Here is a 12807-nt window from a genome sequence, read left to right on the forward strand (position 1 = left end):
GTGCGCAATTGACTCCGAAAGTGACAGTGGCAAGCTCGTAATCACACACGTCCCCATTACGGTCGCGAAAGAGTATTCGCTGATAGGGCGTGTGTTGGGAGGACCCTTGGATCTGGCGGTACATCTTGCTGATGTCGGCATTGAAGACATAGCGGAAGACTCGCCACCTCAGGATTTGCATGGTCAAGTCAGACTGAAGGACTGGCCCCGAATGCAATGTGTCGTTGAGGCTTTTCCCGTTGGAAGAAGGGCTGGAGGCGTTGAAGACCACGCGCAGTTTGGTTGTGGTGCTGTCGGGTTTAAACACGGCGTGATGTGGAAGGTAGTAATGGCCGGAGTCATGACTGGGTGTAACCGCTGTCATGTGGCCTAGCTCTAAATATTCCTGGATAACGGCGTCGTACTGCTGTTTGAGCGGCAAATTCCGCTGCAGACGCTGCTCGTTTTTAAGGAACTGGGCCTATGCCGCGCACCTGGAGTGTCCTAGATCGACATTCTCTGGACACTTGAAAGGGAGAGTAACAATATACCTCCCATCGGGGGCTCGTTTAGTGGTCTTGCGGAAGTTTTCCTCGCACACAGAATCTGACTCACTCGTAGGTCTCCCCGGAAGGTCCTCCACCTCCCAGAATTTGGTGAGAAGCTTCTCGAGTCGGATGTCCGAATCTAACGAGAGCTTCGTGGTGAAGGCGGAAACCGTCCGAGTCGAGTCAGCTGATACCGGACCGGATAGGACCCATCCGAAGATGGTCTCTTGTCCTAGCAGCGAGCCGCAAATGTCAGACCGGAAGCCGCTCAACAGGATAGAAGGAAGGATGTCAGCGCCGAAAAGCACATCAATCAGCGAGCTTCGGTGGAAATATGGGTCTGCCAGCGGGAGGTTTGGAAGCTTGTCCAAGAAGTGCTGCGGTATCGGGTATGAGGGAAGGTTACATGCTAATTGAGGCAGAACATATTCCATGGTCTCGATTTTGAGGCCCGGCCTGGAGGCGGCCATGATCATGAAGTGACAGGGAGCGGCACGATGCAGAAGCGTGTGATGCCTGGCCCCACAAGTGGAACAATTGTGGCTGCTGGAGCAGTCGCGAATCTGAGGGCCTCTTGCGATGCAATTTAGGCACAGCTGTTTTGTCTTAATGCAACTAGAACGTGCATCAGTGGACATGTTGAGAAAGCGCGGACATAGTCGGATCGGGTGATTCTCCTTGGAACAGAGGTCACACGTCCTCCTCTTCGGACTCACTTGGTTCTTGAAAGAGAGAACCTTGTTTGGCACCGGACTGCCTTGCGAACGGAATGGATTGGAGTGGTTTCCAGAGGTGGATGGATTTTTGCCGCCTTTGGAGGGTGTCGGGTTCGTAGCCCCTCATGAGGTGGAAGGGTCGCTCTCAGTAGCCTCGAGCGTCAGATAGCGTTGAGTGAGGAAAGAGTCGATTTCCTTCCAGGGCGGCACCTCCTTTTTGTCCGTTACGGACGCTTCCCACAACGCCCGGCTCAACTTCGGCAATTTGGAAGCGCAGATGGTGACCAGCAGACTATCCAGTTGTCCGTGCAGACGTTGGAGACCGCCAGCGCATTTAGGACTCCTTGCATCGTACTTTGAAGATCCTTCAAGGCACGACTGCATTCGGATGTTACGCGGGGCAAAAAGAGGAGGATGTTAATTTGGTTGGTAACCAGAAGCCGATTATTTTCATAGCGGCTGCGGAGAGCCGACCATGCGGACTCGAAACCGTCATTAGTGAGGGGGATTTTTCTACGATGGCCTTCGGATCGCCCGGGTCTTCTCGGTGAGGTAGTACAGCCTCTCTACCGACCGCAGTGAACAGATCCCGGAATGTGGGCCAGCGGACGTAGTCCCCTGTGAATGCCTCAATATTGACGGGAGGCAGTCGACAGCCGCCCTGTTGAACTGGCTGTGAAGGAGGAAGATCTGTGGATGTGGCCAGTTGGGCATTGAGGTCCCTGAGGCGCTGCTCAAATACCCCATAGCATTCACCGTATGTGTCACGGATGTCCGCTTGGATTTCTGGCTCCTCGTCAGTCATCACCGCGGAGCAGGCCTTATATTCGGCCTCGACGTCCGTCCACATGCTGAGGATTTGGCCGCGACGGACCTCGGACAAAGAGGTGGATGGGGCGGCGGTGATGCGCTCTGCCAGGTGCGACAGTCGGCCAATAGCGGCCGGCAATTTGGTCCGAGCGACTGAGGTGGCGGATTGAGTCATTGTGATGCAGTGGCGAGAGCTGACGGGGCTGCTGACGAAGGAGCCCTTCGGATCTTGTTTGGTCACAGCTGGAACCTTAAGAGTGACAGGAGACGGGAACACAACCGATTTGGTCCTTGCCGCAGGGCTGCTACTGGCTGCTCTCGGAGTGAGGGGTGCCTTGATTCTCTGAGTCGGCGTAGTTCCGGAGGCGGACGAGGTACGGTGCCGGTTGGAAGAGGTCACAGGCAAAAGCTGGTTGCCGTCCTTGTCACCTGTTGGCAAATTCCGAACTCACACACGCACAGAAAATCGGATTTGGAAGGGCAACAAACATAACCCATTTATGGAAGGCTGTCAGGAAAAAGGCCTCGAGCTTGTTGGAAAACAATAGTCGGGTCGACTCGGATTGTTTGAGATCACCGTGAAGTGAAATTTCTCAAATAATGAGGACCGGTCATACTGATTTGGGCAATATTTTGCAAATATTGTTAGTGCGGGCTCCTCCGTTTACCTCTTTGACGCAGTCGTGATCAGAACTGGGTTATTTGCGGATGGACGGCGTACGGAATGGCATTTATATCCTCGATAGTTGATTGGAATGGGAGATAGTTTGCTCTTTATGTCGTTTTGGATCGATAAAGTGCAGATAAACCTAGTCGCCGTAAGCGTTACCGGAAGCTACAGTCAAGAATATGACTGCGGAGTGGGCGCTGGATAACTATCGGGAGAAATACCGAAGAAAAACAGAAAAAATCGGAAAACGGATGACGAAACGGTTTAAATTAGAAATCAATTCAATCCGGATTCAATTTATTTCTTGTAGTGTCGGTGTGTTTGTTTGGAAATTGCCTTTTTATTTTTTATTAATTTATTTTTGGTCGAACGCAAGACTCGGTTACGATACCGATATTTTTTGGATTGCGCCACCTCTAATGCACGGAACAAAAAACAACAACAAAAGACCGAAACACCAATTTGCCAATTGGCAGTGGAAATTGCCAAATAATTACTATAAGTGCGCCGTGCCTCGGTCGCGAGTAATTTATTCGGAGAGTGGACGATGTTGGAGTTGGGGTAGCGATCGTGAAAAGTGGCTGGAGTGCACGAATTGTACAAAATCGCGAATTTTATATTAAAATTGGCACTTGCGCGGAGTATGTTTGGAGTGCGGTATTTTTCTACGGGGAGTGGTATTTTTATTGTATGGAATTATGTATGTTATGTATATAGTTGGCAATATATTGCGGCCAACTATGGCAATAAATGTATGAATGGAAGTATATATATGTGTGGTTATAAGTATGGAAATAAAACACTTAATTTTAATTGCAGTTGCATTCGGAATGTGCCTGTGTATATTTTTATTGAGGTGGGTCGTGCATGGAATGCACTTGTAGAGACACGGGTGGAGATGTGTGTGTATGTACGCAAGCCGCTCTCAAGGGCTGGAATGTGCGTACGTACATATGTTCGGAATGCACTTGGTTTGAATTAATTTTTATTTGGTTAATATGTCCGCAAAGACACAAGTAATCGAAAGAAACTACCGTAGCACTGGTAGTTGGAGGTGAATGACGGAAGAACGGCCGGAATCGCCGATAATATGGCGGTGTCGAAAAAGGAAGAGACACGGATAACGGTTGGCACAGAATGAAGAAATAAGTACATATATAAGAATATATATATGTACTTATATCGCGGAACTCGGACTTTTCGGAATTTTGGAACACAAATCGCGAATGGAAGGGATTTGTGGCACACAAAAATCATACTTAACTTGGGATCCTGGTGGTGAAGGCGATGCCGTGCTCGAAGGCTGGAAATGGTTGGGGAAGGCGACGTAGATCCGGCTCGAAGGACCAATGATTGAGCGTAGAGGCGTGCGAAGTTCCACAGTTGATTTCCCAAAGATAAAATACTACGCAGTTCCAATTTCTTCAAAGTTTACAGGTTTAGGGTTTTATTCGTAGTGTTAATTGTAGTTAAATATGTATATGTATCGCGCGCAAAAGCCGGCCGATTTGCTTCGGGTGGAATAGCGAATTAAAACTAGATCGGTGGCACTCAAGCTGCCGAGGGCTGTCGGCGGCGAGAGCGGGAGCGCCAGCGTGGTGAGTATGCGCGCGAAAGCGCGTCGCCGGGGGGAAAAATGCTCTTAAGAACGAGGGCGAGAGCGAGGCGACCGCTTGTGTAGCTGGAACGCTAACAGCGATGTGTGGCTGGAATGCCCACAGAGCTGTTGCCCCGCCAGCGCCGTCCTCACTCTGAACAGAGTTTAACATCATCCGCATACACGAGTACTCGAGAGTTTGTTAATACTGAAGGCAGATCATTAATAAAGAGTGTGAATAGTAGGGGGCCTAGATGGCTGACCTGTTGTACTCCAGAAGTAACCTTAACAGGTGAAGAGGAGTTTTTGAAGAGGACTCTTTGAGACCTGGAACGAAGGTAGCTAGAAATCCATCTCAAAAGATTAGGCGGAAACCCTAGAACCCACCATGACTGAAAGTTATTGAGATCAAATTGCAAGCGAGAGTGAAATGAAATGAAATACTGGACACAGAGTTTGATTGAGCGTAGAGGCGTGCGAAGTTCCACAGATGTTTCCCACAGATAAATATGACAGGCAAATCCAAATTCTTCCAAGTATATTTCGGGGTTTATTCGTAGGCTTAGTTTATATATATATATGTATGTATCGCGTGCAAAAGCCGTCCGTTTGCTTGTGGGTGAAGAAGCGCCTTGAATGTCGATCGGTGGTGCTCAAGCTGCCGAGGGCTGTCGGCGGCGAGAGCGGGAGCGTGAGCGTGGGCGGGAGCGCAAGCGTGGTGAGTATGCGCGCGAGAACGCGTCGCCGGCGGGAAAAACGCTCATAAGCGTGCGAGAGCGAGGGCAACAGCTTGCGTAGCTGGATTGCTAACAGTGGTGTGGCTGGAATGCCCACAGAGCTGTTGCCCTGCCAGCGCCGTCCTCATGACGTTGTATATATTGGGCTTTGAAGAGATCGATTGCTTTTGAACCTGCGCAGGTTTTTTATCTACTTTGATTTCTTGTAGTGATTTTTAATACTGTATTTGTTGTTTGTATATTCTTTAAGTCTGCAATGGTTATTATTGATAACGCATCTGTTATATGGTTGTCCTTTCCCTTAAGATACTCCACAGTAAAATCATGTTCCTCCAAATCTAGTCTCATACGTGTTCATTTTGAGCTGGGGTTAATCATAGAAAATAAATAGGTAAGTGGCCTATGGTCAGTTTTGACAGTGAAATGTTTGCCATAAATGTATGGTCGAAAATGATTTATTGCCCAATGTATTGCCGCTAATTCTTTTTCTGTTGTGTTTTTATTACTTTCTCCATTTGTGAATGATCTTGATGCATACGCTACTGGTAGCTGAGTTATTATAATTTTGTGTTAGAACAGCACCACATGCTTGTTTACTTGCATCCGTTGTTATACAAAATTCTTTGCTAAAATCTGGATATTGCAGTAAGGTTGGTTTCATCAATTGTTCTTTTAAATATTCGAATGCTTTCTGACATTTATCTGTCCATTCGAAGTTAACATTCTTTTTACATAATCTTGTTATTTGACATGAATAATCGGAAAAATTTTGAATGAAACGTCTATAATAATTGCAAAATGCAACGAATCTTCTAGCGCTATCTGCGTCCGTTGGGACTGGGTATTTCTCTATAACGTCATATTTCTTGTCGTCTGGTAAAATACCTTTATCAGTACACTTATGACCTAGAAAGGTTACTTCGTGTCTGTTGAGCTATTGAGATTTTTCAATAGCGTAGAGTTAAATCGACAATTTGTACTTTGATTAATTCACAACACAGTTTGTTTGATTATGTTAGTTTCTTTATTTTCCATGCAAGGCGAGTGGGAATAGAATATGCAAGAGTTAGCAACAGGCGGACCCGTGGTGGACCGTGTTGAAGCGAAAACAATAATGGGTTTTTGTATAAAAGGTAATAACAATGTAGCAGGTCACTGTGCCAACCGACGATATGTTGTACGTTTGATGATGCTAGATTTCGAAGTGTCTCTGCTGCGCAGACGAGCCTCCCTCACAGCCTTCGTCGGCTGACGATTTCGGGAGGGGGAAAATGACTCATGAGCGCAGAGTCAGGTAGGCAATGTTGTGCATAAGAGCTTAGCTCTGCTCTCTTTGCGCTGCCATGGGCCGGCGCTTAGCCGAACATTCTCCCCCGTTGAAGAGCACGGGTCTTCGACATCATTCTTTGGCAGCATACACAGCTTTGCGATAGCCCTCGTGGTGCTCCCAGTAGCCGTTTTGAGCTCAGCTACCCTTGAAACGCCATCTCTGCCGGCGATCAGTTTCGTTACCCTTCCCAGCGGCCACTTAAGTGGAGGCACGTTCTCGTTCTTTACGAGGACCACGTCGCCGACGCTGAGGTTAGGCTGCTCAGTCCTCCATTTTGCCCTCTCCTGCAGAAGCGTGAGGTACTCCTCTCGCCAGCGGGCCCAGAAAGTCTGCTGCAGGAACTTGACCTGCTGCCAGCGATCAAGACGATTGAAGTTGAGTCCGGTCACATCTGGTTCTGCGAAGGTACGGATTGGAGCAGTACCTAAGAAATGCGCAGGTGTTAGCACTTCTAAATCGTCGGGATGCTCTGAAATGGGAAGCAATGGCCTTGAGTTTATTATGGCAGTGATGTGGCACACAAGCGTTCTCAGGTCATCAAAGCACAGCAAGGAGCTGGAAGCGGAACGGTAGAAATGATGTTTGGCTGTTTTAACCACAGCCACCCAGAGTCCGCCAAAGTGGGGAGAGCGAGGGGGAATAAACCGCCAGTCAATATGATCCGCAACGCAAAACTCCTGAACTTCCTTCATATGCCTTTCTGCCAGGAACAGCTTCTTCAACTCTGCCAACTCGTTCTTTGCTCCCACAAAGTTGGTTGCGTTATCGGACCAAATTTCCCTGGGCCGACCGCGAGTTAAAATGAATCGCTTTAGTGCGCTTATGAACGCTGGCTTCGATAGATCCTGCACAAGCTCCAAGTGAACGGCCTTGGTGGCAAAGCATATGAAGAGGCATATGTAGCATTTGATGGGTGGTCTGGTCCGCACCTCACTCTTATAAAAGAACGGACCACAAAAATCCACACCGGTGACTGCAAAAACGTACGACGCATTCACACGATCCTTCGGCAAGTCGGCCATAATATGCTGCAGCAGGCGCGGCTTGGCCTTAAAACATCTGGTGCAGCGATTTACGACGCTGGCCACTGTCTTGCGCCCTCCAATCGGCCAATACTCATGCCGAATAAGTGCGAGCAATGACCGAGGCCCAGCGTGCAGATTCTGCTCATGGACATGCACAATTACAGCAGATGTAACGGGATGACGCCTTGGAAGAATGACTGGGTGCCGTGCGTTGAAATCAAGTGATGAATTTTCCAACCGCCCACCGACGCGTAACAAGCCATGGTCATCCAGGAACGGCGCGAGTGACGAGATGGAGCTAGACGACTGCACCTGCTGTTCGTCACGCAGAGTCTTGTAGTCAGGCCACAAATGCACTCGCTGAATCGAACGAAGAAGTATCCGCGTACCACCAACGATGTCAGCTACTGTTAATCCGGACGACCTTTTGCGCTGCAGAAACTTGAATACATATCCAAATGTGCGCTGGATCTTTCCGAAGGAATTGGAGAACTTTCGGCCGTCAGATAAGTCTACGAATGGACAAACTGCAATCAGGACTCTCTTGCGCAACTCCAGTGTTGGCGCAGATTGAATAGACGCTGCTGGCCACAGAGGTTGCTCATCTTGAAGAAAGGGTGGCCCGTGGGCCCAAAGATGCGATTCCAGAAGCTCTGACGGCGAAGCGCCTCTGGACAATATGTCAGCAGGGTTCTGGGCGGTGGGCACGTAGCGCCACTCCATCTGAGCAGTCCGCTCCTGAATGGCTGAGACCCGATTTGCAACGAATACGTTAAAGCTTGATGAGTCATGGCGCACCCAAGACAAGGCAGTTGTGGAGTCCGACCAGCAATAGAAGCTTCCAGTGAACAATTTAAGTTTCTGTATCTCACTGATCAATTGAGAAAGCAAGTCAGCGCCACATAACTCCAACTTGGGCACCGTCAATACCTTAAGAGGGGCGACACGAGACTTCGCACACAGAAGTTGCACGTGCGCGCGATTATTTGTCCTTGACACAACGTAAATACATGCTCCATAGGCGTCTAGGCTGGCGTCACAAAACCCGTGAACTTCCACTGTTGAATTGGGGAGAACTGACAGAAGAGGAAATCTAAACAGCTGAGGGGTGGACAAACTCTCGCAGAAAATGGTCCACGCTGATGAAAGAGACTCTGGCAAACTCTCATCCCATTGGAGCTGCTCCTTCCATACCAACTGAAGGAAAATCTTTGCCTTTGCGATGACAGGCCCAATCAGTCCTAAAGGATCATAAAAACGAGCAATCGTTGACAACATTGAACGCTTCGTCGGCTTTGATGGCAGCTGCATGGGTACTACCGAAAAGAGAAAATTATCAGATGAAGGCTCCCAAACCAATCCAAGAGCCTTTGTGAAGTCGGTGCCATCGTCGAACCTTAGCAGCGTTTCCTTATCCATGTCAGGAATTCCCTCAAGTACGCCAGGGACGTTGGAGCACCATTTCCGAATTGGGAACCTTCCCCGAGCCAATAACTAGGATGTCTGCCTCATCTTTTCGCGTACTTCCTCTACAGATCCTCCTCCAGTCATCAAATCGTCGACATAGAAGTTGGAGGTCAACACTTCCGAGCCAATGGGAAATGCAGTCCTCTCTTCTTCTGCCAATTGGAGCATGGAACGAATTGCAAGATAGGAAGCCGGTTTGGTCCCATATGTTACTGTGTCGAGCTTGAACGCCTTCACATCCTCGTTAGGGGAATCCCTCCATAAGATGCACTGCAGGTAATTGTCCGGCTCAGATACTCGGACACACCTGTACATCTTGCAAATGTCACCAGTCAGCGCAATGAGGAACGTACGAAAACGAAGCAGCGTATGTAGCAGCTTTGGCTGGATAGTAGGCCCCGCCATTAGGACCTCGTTTAACGAAAAACCTGTTGATGTTGTGGCAGATCCATCGAACACGACCCGCAATTTGGTGGTCGTACTGTCCTCCTTAAACACGCAATGATGCGGTAGAAAATAGCGACAACGACTGAGCAGTTCTGATTCCACCAACGACATATGATTAAGCTCTTGGTACTCCCTAATGAAAGATGCGTACTGAGCCTTCAGCTGCGGACGACGCTCAAGTTTCCGCTCCAAGTTGAGGAACCGCCGATATGCTTGCGTGTATGAGACTGCCAAGATCTCCAAACTTTTCTTGATGGGCAGCTTCACGGCAAACTCTCCAGATGACAGGCGCGAGAAATTTGCTTTGAAGTGATCTTCACAATCGACATCCTCCTGCTTGACCATCACCGAATCTTCAGTGGAACTTTCAACCTCCCAGAAACGCCTCAGTAACAGTTCCACTTGATCAAGAGACTCCTGCCTGGCGTCAGATGAGGCCTGAGCCTCAAGTAAGGCTGTCCTACGCGTTTGCTGACCACCTCCTGAAACCACCCATCCAAGGCGAGTCTTCTGAAGCGATGGCAAGCCAACATCCAATTTGATTTGGCCAATGCACAGCAGCTCGAAGAATAGGCTAGCCCCAATGAGCAGGTCAATACGCTGTGGCCTGAAGAACTGCGGATCTGCCAATGGTAAATTCGGCGGAATTTTCCAACCAGAAACGTCAACTGAAAAGCTGGGCTGCTGCTCGGTGATTGTGGGAGCTACCAACGCGACGAAACTGGTACTGTAGTCAGAGGCTTGGGACTGCAAGTTGAGTCCCACAGTATAGCCCTCCGATACAAAACTGGAATCCCCAAGACCCGATACTGCGGCCGACGACATGGTCCTTTTCAGTCTAAGTTGTTGGGCGAGGCTGGAGGTTATAAGGTGCATTTGTGATCCGGAGTCCAAGAGTGCCCGACATGGTACGAGCGATCCAGCACGATCCCTCAGCAGAACAACTGCAGTGGCTAAGAGCACAACATCCCTGCAAGAGTTCTGTGCAACCAGAGAGGCAGCTGAGGACTGTGGCTGCGCTTCAGGGTGCGGGAATGAAGAGACAACGGGTTCCGTGGGCGAGGGTCTGGCGTTTAAATGCAATAAGGTGTGATGTTTGCTACCACAGTGACGACAAGTTGATGACCTGCAAGTGCGCAATTGATGGCCAGCCTTCAGGCAATTCAGGCAAAGACCAAGCTTTTTCACCTCAATTAGGCGAAAAGACGGCGAAAGATTCCCAAACAGCGCGCATGTATATATGCTATGGCCAGCAGTATTGCAAAATAGACACTCAAGAGAAACAGACTCAGTGGCTACAAATGAACTTCTAGGGTTGCTCTGTACTTTTTTTTATCTTTCCCACCTGAATGCCAGGCGTATACATTGCCATAGCGTGCTCCCGATTCTCCAACTTCTGACATCTTTGCTCCAGAAAAGCGGTGAATTGTTGGCTTGTGGGTATGCTGTCCAGCGATGACGTTTTCTCCCACTTGGCTTGCGTAGCGCTGTCCACCTTCTGCAGCAGGCTGTGTATCAAGATACAGTCTGCAATCTGCTCCGTTGTTCCCATACTCTGCAAAGCCCGAAGATTAGCATTCACAGTGTCCGTGACATGCGCCTGAAAAATTAAACGTTTGTTATTAAAACGCTTATCAAGGAGGTCTAGCGCGATGGGATAGCTGGCGTGCGTGAACTCTAGAGACGAAATAGTGTCTAGTGCTGGTCCTTTCAGGCAGGAACGCAGGAACGCTGCAGCTTCTCCACATTTGACAAATCGGTATCCTTGTCTATTATGGAGGAAAACATGCTCCAAAACGAGGAATACTGAGCGTAGCCACCACTGAACTCAGGAAGCTTCAACTCCGGCAGGCGTGGCCGACTTTGCACAACGACCGTAGTTGGGGCCTCTCCTACATGGTCCGTCCGCATTGTTGAGCATGGTAGCATTGTGGGCTGCCGCTTGTTTAACTCCCGTTTCATGCGAATCTCCAGCATGACCACGCACTCGTCAAACTCCTCCCTCAAGGGACTACCGATCTCATCGAGATCAATCCTCTCCAGGGCATTATGGTGCTCGTTGAATGAAACTACAAGCTCCGCTAGCAATTTCAGCCTCACGTTCAGTTCCTTCTCGTTGAGCTCGCCAATTCTCTCCTTGCCAACGGCCGTTTCGATTCTCCGTGCTGCCCCTACCATGGATTGCACCTTGCGCTTGTAGAATGCAGCTTCCGAATCGACGAACAATGGTGAGGGGGGCAAGAGTGAGGGGGTGCTATTAGAAGCCATTGGGTAGGTTTACGACGCACTGGGTTACAGTTTCTGAAGCACGGAGAGGTTAATAACCGGTGAATAACCTCGAACAGTTTGATAGGAACTGTACACTCGATCGCAGCGCTCAAACACACGGGCTCACAGTTCTACAGGCCAGCAGCTTCACAGTTTTAAAAGAACTGAGTAGGTGCAGCTGACAACAACAATGGCATGCACACTTAGAGCACCAAAAACCGAAACGAAACAACCGCAAGACAAACCGCAAAGCAGATGACGCGAGAACCGTTTATGTTGCTTGCGCACAGACGCCGAATCGAAAAACCGTGGTACAAAGCGAATTAAACAACCGACAAGTGTTATTTGCAAGGCATATATATGTGTATATATATAAATATATATCGATTAAATCACGTCGGGGTCACCAAAATGTTGAGCTATTTAGATTTTTCAATAGCGTAGAGTTAAATCGACAATTTGTACTTTGATTAATTCACAACACAGTTTGTTTGATTATGTTAGTTTCTTTATTTTCCATGCAAGGCGAGTGGGAATAGAATATGCAAGAGTTAGCAACAGGCGGACCCGTGGTGGACCGTGTTGAAGCGAAAACAATAATGGGTTTTTGTATAAAAGGTAATAACAATGTAGCAGGTCACTGTGCCAACCGACGATATGTTGTAAGTTTGATGATGCTAGATTTCGAAGTGTCTCTGCTGCGCAGACGAGCCTCCCTCACAGCTTTCGTCGGCAGACGATTTTCGGGAGGGGGAAAATGACTCAAGAGCGCAGAGTCAGGTAGGCAATGTTGTGCATAAGAGCTTAGCTCTGCTCTCTTTGCGCTGCCATGGGCCGGCGCTTAGCCGAACAGTGTCTAAAGAATGAGCACTTTTCTGGGTGCAATTTAAGGTTGTGTTTCCTACACATATCAAAAACGCTGGTGAGGTTTTTAATCATGTGTTTCTCGGAACAACCGATGACAATTAGGTCATCCATATACAAGAATGCCTGAGAAGGTTCGATACCTGAAAATGCAATTGTCATCATTCTTTGAAAAGAATTGGGCGCTATTTTTAAACCATATGGTAATCGCGTGAAGCGATAGGATCCATTGCTCGTTGAAAACGACGTTATTTTTCTTGAACTTTCTTCAAGTTCTATTTGATGAAAACCTGACATCAGATCTAGGCATGAAAAGTATTTACCTCTACCTATTTGATCAAGAATATCA

At 48.5% G+C, this 12807-nt stretch overlaps 1 protein-coding gene across 1 annotated transcript; it reads right to left on the minus strand.

The window, feature by feature from the left end:
- Positions 1-8906: 8906 nt before the first annotated feature.
- LOC121405391 lies at positions 8907-10151 on the minus strand. Its single transcript, XM_041596067.1, has one exon. It carries the CDS (start codon positions 10149-10151, stop codon positions 8907-8909), a length of 1245 nt encoding a protein of 414 aa, XP_041452001.1.
- Positions 10152-12807: the final 2656 nt, after the last annotated feature.

This window comes from Drosophila obscura, unplaced genomic scaffold (genome assembly GCF_018151105.1).
Source record: "Drosophila obscura isolate BZ-5 IFL unplaced genomic scaffold, ASM1815110v1 contig_95, whole genome shotgun sequence".
In the NCBI taxonomy this organism is placed as follows: Eukaryota; Metazoa; Arthropoda; class Insecta; order Diptera; family Drosophilidae; genus Drosophila; species Drosophila obscura.

Bases quoted from the DNA above. Each gene is read 5' to 3' on its own strand.
- LOC121405391 (XM_041596067.1), bottom strand. From the start codon at position 10,151: ATGTCGTCGGCCGCAGTATCGGGTCTTGGGGATTCCAGTTTTGTATCG.